Genomic DNA, 6,375 nt, shown 5'->3' on the forward strand with positions numbered 1-6,375 from the left:
GCTGTTTTATTGTCGAAATGCCTACAGTAGCCAGGGATGCGTCAGGCTAACCCTAAGAGCTGAGAACTCGACCCGAGTCTCATGGGCAGCCATATCCTGCTGTCCTCCAGGGCACACAGTAACAGGAACCTAAATCAGAAGCAGAGCGAGGACTCGAACCCAGGCCCTCTGACACGGGATACAGGCATCCCAACTGGCCACTTCACCAACTAGGCTGAACTTGTGTCTTTGAGCATAGGATTTAGATTCAGATCATCTGGGTCTACAATAAGGAACCGGGGCAGTTAGAAGGCTAAATGCAGAGCCAGAAGACCTGAAAACTGTTTCTTCAGATTGTTCTGTATTCCAGATTCCCAACAGTACCACCACATGGGCAGGTGGGAAACTTACGCTGGTTACAAATATGAACCTTTTGCTGTTCTTGCTCTGCTTTATAAGCAGCAAAATACAGAGTGGAAGATGTAAATAGAACTTTGTCTCCCCACTTTGTACTTTATTTTTAATAGTGACTTTTTGAACTAAAAAAAAAAAACCAGTCTGTTTTTTTGATTTCTGTGAAAGTAGTCATCATGAACCTCCTTTAACTTTTTTTTCTTTCAGATTCCGCCTCTCTTTGCCAGAAACGAATCGCAACAACCTTGAGGTAGGAATCAGAGCTCTCAGAGGTCCCTGGAGAAGGAATAGTGAGATCCCAGTCATAAAGGGACACTTGTCTTCTAGGCCTCTGAATGCAGGAGCTCTCCACGATGTGGGTTTTTCCTTGAGCATTCCTTGTGTAGTGTAGAGAAGACGTGATTGCAGCCTGCTCACTTGAGCACGCTGAGGACTGTGCTCACCCTCACCGCACTAGGAGACAGGGAGTTCACAATGGAGTCCTGCGGCGGGGCTCAGCTCCAGCTGCTGCACCGCTGGCAGGACACGGCGGGGAGCGGAGTTCATCCCAGTGGCCAGTCACGAGCTAAAGTGCAGCAGCAGCATGGCATATTCCGGCGAGAGCAGCCAGACAAGATCCCCACTGAAGACAGGCTGGAATGATCAGACATCACCTCCCAGGGGATGATACAAGATGAGGAACTTGGTTAGATATCAATGAATGATCATGAGTCAAGGATGGGAGCTCTAGAGGAATTGACTTAGGTTCTTCACCAAAACTGTACTTAATAAGAAAGGGCCTAGAAGGATCAGGAGCCTGAATAAAGTTGGGTCAAGCAACGGGTGTAGTTATTCATCCACAGACCTCATTGCAATTAAGCAAGAGGGGAACTCTCCAATTTACTCTTCTTCAGGAAAACTTCAAGAAGAACTCAAAAGACCAAAACATGTCATACTGGGAAAGCAGGCAGCTTTGGGATGATTTCATTTTCTCAAATAATCCTCTAAGGTTAAATTTATAGCCAAAAATATGAAAATAAATAAATGCAATTATATCCCAGTATATCCCATTAGTGGAGATTACATGGAAATTATTAGGCTCTGATTGGGTGTTCTTTTCTAATGATTTCCATTCATCTCCTGGAATTACGTCAAGGCTGACTCTATAGATTTGGAGGGGCTGGGGCCAGGCAAGGTGGGAAGACAGGGAGCGAGCCCAATCTGATGACTTGCTGGTTAGAGGGAAGGCTCAACAGGCAACTTGTAAACTCCTTTTCCCCAGACTTCAAGAAGATCAGCCAAATCACCACTTCATTCATTCATAGAGAGCACTGATGTACAGAGGTTAATAGCATGGATTTTGCTCTCCAAAGACTCAGATAGAACCATGCTTAGTTTATAAGAATGGAACAGAGGGTGCAGACACAACACATAGATAAAGACCAAATCTAACAAGGCAGAGCAAATAGGTGTGGGGTTATGACTTGAGCCTTGGGCCTGTTGAGAGGATTTGCTGAAATTATATATTGACTACGTGGTGGTTATTAAATTGGAATAATGTCCTTTTTAATATTTATAATAACTATTTCAGCTCTATCCGCTCTACGTCAAGAGATGGCATAGCATAATAGTTTCATACATAGACTCTGAGGTCAGATTAGAAGCATAAACTCCCACTCATGATTGTGCAACCTTGAATGTGTTTCTTAACCCCTCAGAAGGCAGCGCCTGCGACATGATCAGTACTGAAGTTAACAACTGCCACATTCAACACCAGAGGAAAAGTTATCAGCAGGAATAGAGGAAAATAGCCAAGATGTCAGAGAATTTAGCCAGGAGGCCAAATAAACTGGATTTGTTTCATTTTACAGGAATATCCCAACTTTGAATTGGGGATGATTGGGAGCCAGGAGCAGTGATGTTTGTAAGGTGGAAAATAAACCCTAGCTTTCATGCCACACATTAAGGTGCTGTCTCACACTCTGCGGGGTAGAACCCCCATACCACAGCCATTTGGTAGATGACAGGCTGTAGTCAATGAGAATGGATTGCTGACTTTCTCATAAACAGTGTGTCCTGAGTCCAGAGACAAGGCAAAATGAGTCCAAGTCTGGGAAGGTCCAGTACACTGCTAAGTATTAAGAACGGAACTGTGTCATGTGTAATCATGGCATTTCTGGGGGCAAAGAAATGCGGGAATAACAATGATATAAACGTGGCCCATTACCCGATGACTACAACAGTCAAGCCTAGGCTAGGCCAGAGCCAGGAGCCAGGAACTCCAAACTGTTCTCCCACATGGGTAGTGGCAGGGCCCAAGTCCCCAGGCCATCCTCTACTGCCTTTCTAGGCAAGATGTGCTGGGTAGAAAGCCAAATTCGGGACTCCGCCCAGCACTGTAATGTGGGATATTGGTATCAAAGGAGGCTAAGCCACAATGCCAACCCCCTAACGTTAATCTTCACAAACACCCTATATGATCATTCCCCCATTACCTTCATTTCACCGTTGAAGAAACTGAGGCACAGAGAGGCTAGATAACCTTCTCGACATCACAGAGTAAATATGGCAAACCAAGAGGTAAGCCTAGGAAATCTGGCTTTAGAAAGCCACCTCTGCTAAACTCCAAAGAGATTCTTTGGAATGCTACACGTTAAGTCACACACACACCATTCACTAGGTGAACTGATCGTTATTATGGCCTGAATAACACCTTAATCCTCTCAGAAACCAACACTTTGCTCAGAGTATATAACCACCATGGTTTGTTAAAGATAAAGTGGATCTTCTGATAGTGTCATGAACTTCAGAGCACAGCACAATGCAAGCCAACTCCTGCGGCTGAAGTCCCTGATGCATGAAGCAAAGGATGTCGCCTGGGAGATTTTGTTGGTTATCTCCTTGGTAGGTGTGGAAGCTGCCATCCTGCTGCCATTCTGCTGCCATCCTGTGGTCTCTCTGCATTTGCTTTCACCAGGATCCAACCCGAAAAGAAGCACATGTGTCCTCCAGCGGGTGGAGAGTTAGGAAAACCTGTATCCCACAACACTAGTACATCCTTACGGGAAGATTCGCCTTTGTGTTTTAGATCTTTTTTTTTTCTTTTGTGTGTGTGTGTGTGTGTTTTAGATCTTGATCTGTTCCAGGACATCACATGTTGCAGTCAGCCATGGTGCTTGTAAATTGCCTGATTTGGCTCCTAATGTGGTTTTTCTTCTTCATTTTAGGTCCTGAGGTTTGAGAATATTTTGTCCTCCATTCTTCACTTTGGAGTCCTCCCACTGGCCAACGGTAATACATCCATGGGAAATGATGTGATTGGAAATGACTAAATGTTGGGGCTTGTTTAGGACTTTCCAGCCTTAAGTGGAAAGTGTTTTTAGAGTGTTATTATGACCCAAAAGCCCAGAGCCAGGACTTACAAAGTTAGTACCATCAACAATTTGGTTGCAAAATTAGTTATTCTAGATGCAAGCCATTTGCACACTCAGCAAGCATGGGTAACTCCAAACATTTGAAACCACCCCGCTAGGCGGCAGCAGCATCTTCAGGTCCACGGGAAATGAGCTCATCATCCCTGGGGAGCAGCTCTGTGATTGCTAGGCAAGGCCCACTCTCTGGATAAACATAGTTTTCATGCATGGCAGTCCCGGGCCTTGTCCCCACACCACAATTATTCATGAACCGCCGCATTTAGAGTTTGGTTTATTTAAAAGACTCTGTATGAGACACCAAAATGTTCTCCAAACCCACTTATTAAATATTTTCAAAATGTAATTTGGGCAATTTGAAGGTGAACAGCATTTTTCTGCTGTCCAAATGCACATAATTGGAGGTGTGTTTTTGTTAAACATGGCTCAGTTGATAGTTCTTCCAGGAAAAAGCTTGGAACATATCAGAAAATGCCACACCAAGAAAAACAAAAAGATAATCAGTGAGAAGTCTCTTGATAGTCTCTTACCGAAATGTTTGCCAAAACTCCTGTATCCACACTCAGTGATCTTATGCCTTGTTCTATATTTTAGCAAAATTGCAGCAAGGATTCCCTCTGCCCAACCCATACGAAATCTCATTCGTCAATTCCAATATTGAAGTTCTTGAGGTAAGAATACAAATCTCCCGACTAACCTGTCTCTTTTCGTGTAAGAATGAATTGTCTCATGTTTTGCTTGTTTTGTGTTTTAGATTGTACTGCCATGTCTTTTTCTAGCCTAGGGGATTTTGTGAGCAAAAGTTTTAGCTCTTAAAAGGTTGCAGTTCTGGGTGTAGCATTGTTGGCATACATATAAACCAGGTCGGGGGGTGGGCTGGGTAGGGTCAGTCCCTAGCACACACTGACACGAGTTAGAGCCAAGACAACATGCAGGCCATGCTGGGTTGCCTCACCAGAGGATATAAAGCAGAACATGTTAGACAACTCTCCTGGCCAAGCTTTGCAGCATGTTCCCGGGTCTGTGGAAGCATTAAGGTGCACTTTGGCAACCAGTAGACCTTGGAAAGGATTTTCTCAGACCCGGAGCAACATAACCAACAAAGTGTCAGAACTATCAAAAATCACTCAAGTAACACCCATGGGATACTCTTTCCACATCAGAGTCACTAAGATGTCCTCAAATGACTGTCCCCCAATCTGCACCTCTGCATCCTTTTCAGGGTTACCTTTTGATCTCCACCGACCTGCAACACCAAAGGTCCTTGAAGCAGCAGCCAAGCCTCCCCGGTTGGAAAGAGCTGAACCTGATCCATGGACAGTGGTGGGGCAAGCCAGCCCCTTGACTGCCACTTTGCAGGCTCCCCCGGGAAGCCCACAGCCGCTGTCCACCCAGAGAGCGAAGACAGTGCCTGCTGGGATTGTAAAGGCCTTGTGAAGTGTTCTGGCAGGAACTCTAGAAGGACACAGAATGGGTTCAAGAATGTGTGCTTTGAGCACGGAGGGGCGGGGTCTGGGCTTGCGCATGCTCTGTGTGCCTATGTTCTTAAGATTCCGAAGCTGAGAGCTAGGCGTGTGCTTGTGATGGGGGTAAGAACGAAAGTCTGCTTGCATCCCGTGTCACCGGGGCAAGCCCTTCAGCTCTCCAGAGTGTTTCTCATCTCTGTATTGGAGTTTGTTTTATATTTGCTATCACTGCCCCTCTGTGTTTAATTAAAATTGTTTTCTATTGATACCAATCCAGGTTTTATTGAAGATATGTCCTGCCCTGAAAACTTTTAATCAAATAGGACAGAGAAAAGAGAAGAAGATTTAGTTTTTTTTAACCAGGCAAAAGCTGATTCTGTGTGTGTATGTATATACATATATCAAGAATTTATTTATTTTTTAAAGATTTATTTATTTATTTGCGAAGTAGAGTTACAGAGAGAGAAGGAAAGAAAGAGCGAAGTCTTTCATCCACTAGTTCACTCCCTAAATAGCCACATGACAGGAACTGGGCAGATAAGTCACGAGCCAGAAGCTACTTCTGGGCCTCTCCCTTGGGTACAGGGGCCGAAGGACTCGGGGTACTCTGCACTGCCTTCCCAGGCCATTAGCAGGGAGCAGCCAGCCCTCCAACCAGTTCCCAGGGGACGCCAGCCTGGAGGTGTAGCCTGGTACAACACAGCATTAGCCCCAAGACTTGATTTAAAGTGGGATTTCTCTCATGGTCAGTCTCTCCACTGAGCAGCAAGGTAACCATAAGGAAATCTGGAAGTAGCATCATTTCTTCATTTCTTTTTTTTTTTTAAGATTTATTTATGTATGTTGGAAAGGCAGATTTTTGGAAAGGAGAGACAGAAGGAAAGATCTTCCATCTGCTAGTTCACTCCCCAAATAGGCACAATGGCCGGAGTAAGCCAATCTGAAACCAGGAGCCTGGAGCTTGTTCTGGGTCTCCCATGTGGGTGCAGGGTCCCAAGGCTTTGGGCCGTCTCTGCTGCTTCCCCAGGTCACAAGCAGGGAGCTGGATGGGAAGTGGAGCAGCTGGGATAGCAACCAGCACTTACATTGGATCCGGGCGCTTGTAG

General features: G+C 45.2%; 1 protein-coding gene across 7 annotated transcripts in view; it reads left to right on the top strand.

Annotated features, from left to right (window-relative positions):
- The window catches only part of BPIFC (BPI fold containing family C), a 55,219-nt gene extending 49,827 nt beyond the window's left edge, over nt 1–5,392 (top strand). For all 7 annotated transcript variants that reach the window (XM_058673865.1, XM_058673863.1, XM_058673864.1 and 4 more), the window contains 4 exons: nt 601–643; nt 3,600–3,663; nt 4,398–4,474; nt 5,026–5,392. In XM_058673865.1, coding sequence (XP_058529848.1) covers nt 601–643; nt 3,600–3,663; nt 4,398–4,474; nt 5,026–5,148 — 307 coding nt within the window. In that variant the 3' untranslated portion in view covers nt 5,149–5,392. The remainder of the gene's footprint in view (nt 1–600; nt 644–3,599; nt 3,664–4,397; nt 4,475–5,025) is intronic.
- The last annotated feature ends 983 nt before the right edge of the window (nt 5,393–6,375 follow it).

Source organism: Ochotona princeps, chromosome 15, assembly GCF_030435755.1.
Source record: "Ochotona princeps isolate mOchPri1 chromosome 15, mOchPri1.hap1, whole genome shotgun sequence".
Lineage (NCBI taxonomy): Eukaryota > Metazoa > Chordata > Mammalia > Lagomorpha > Ochotonidae > Ochotona > Ochotona princeps.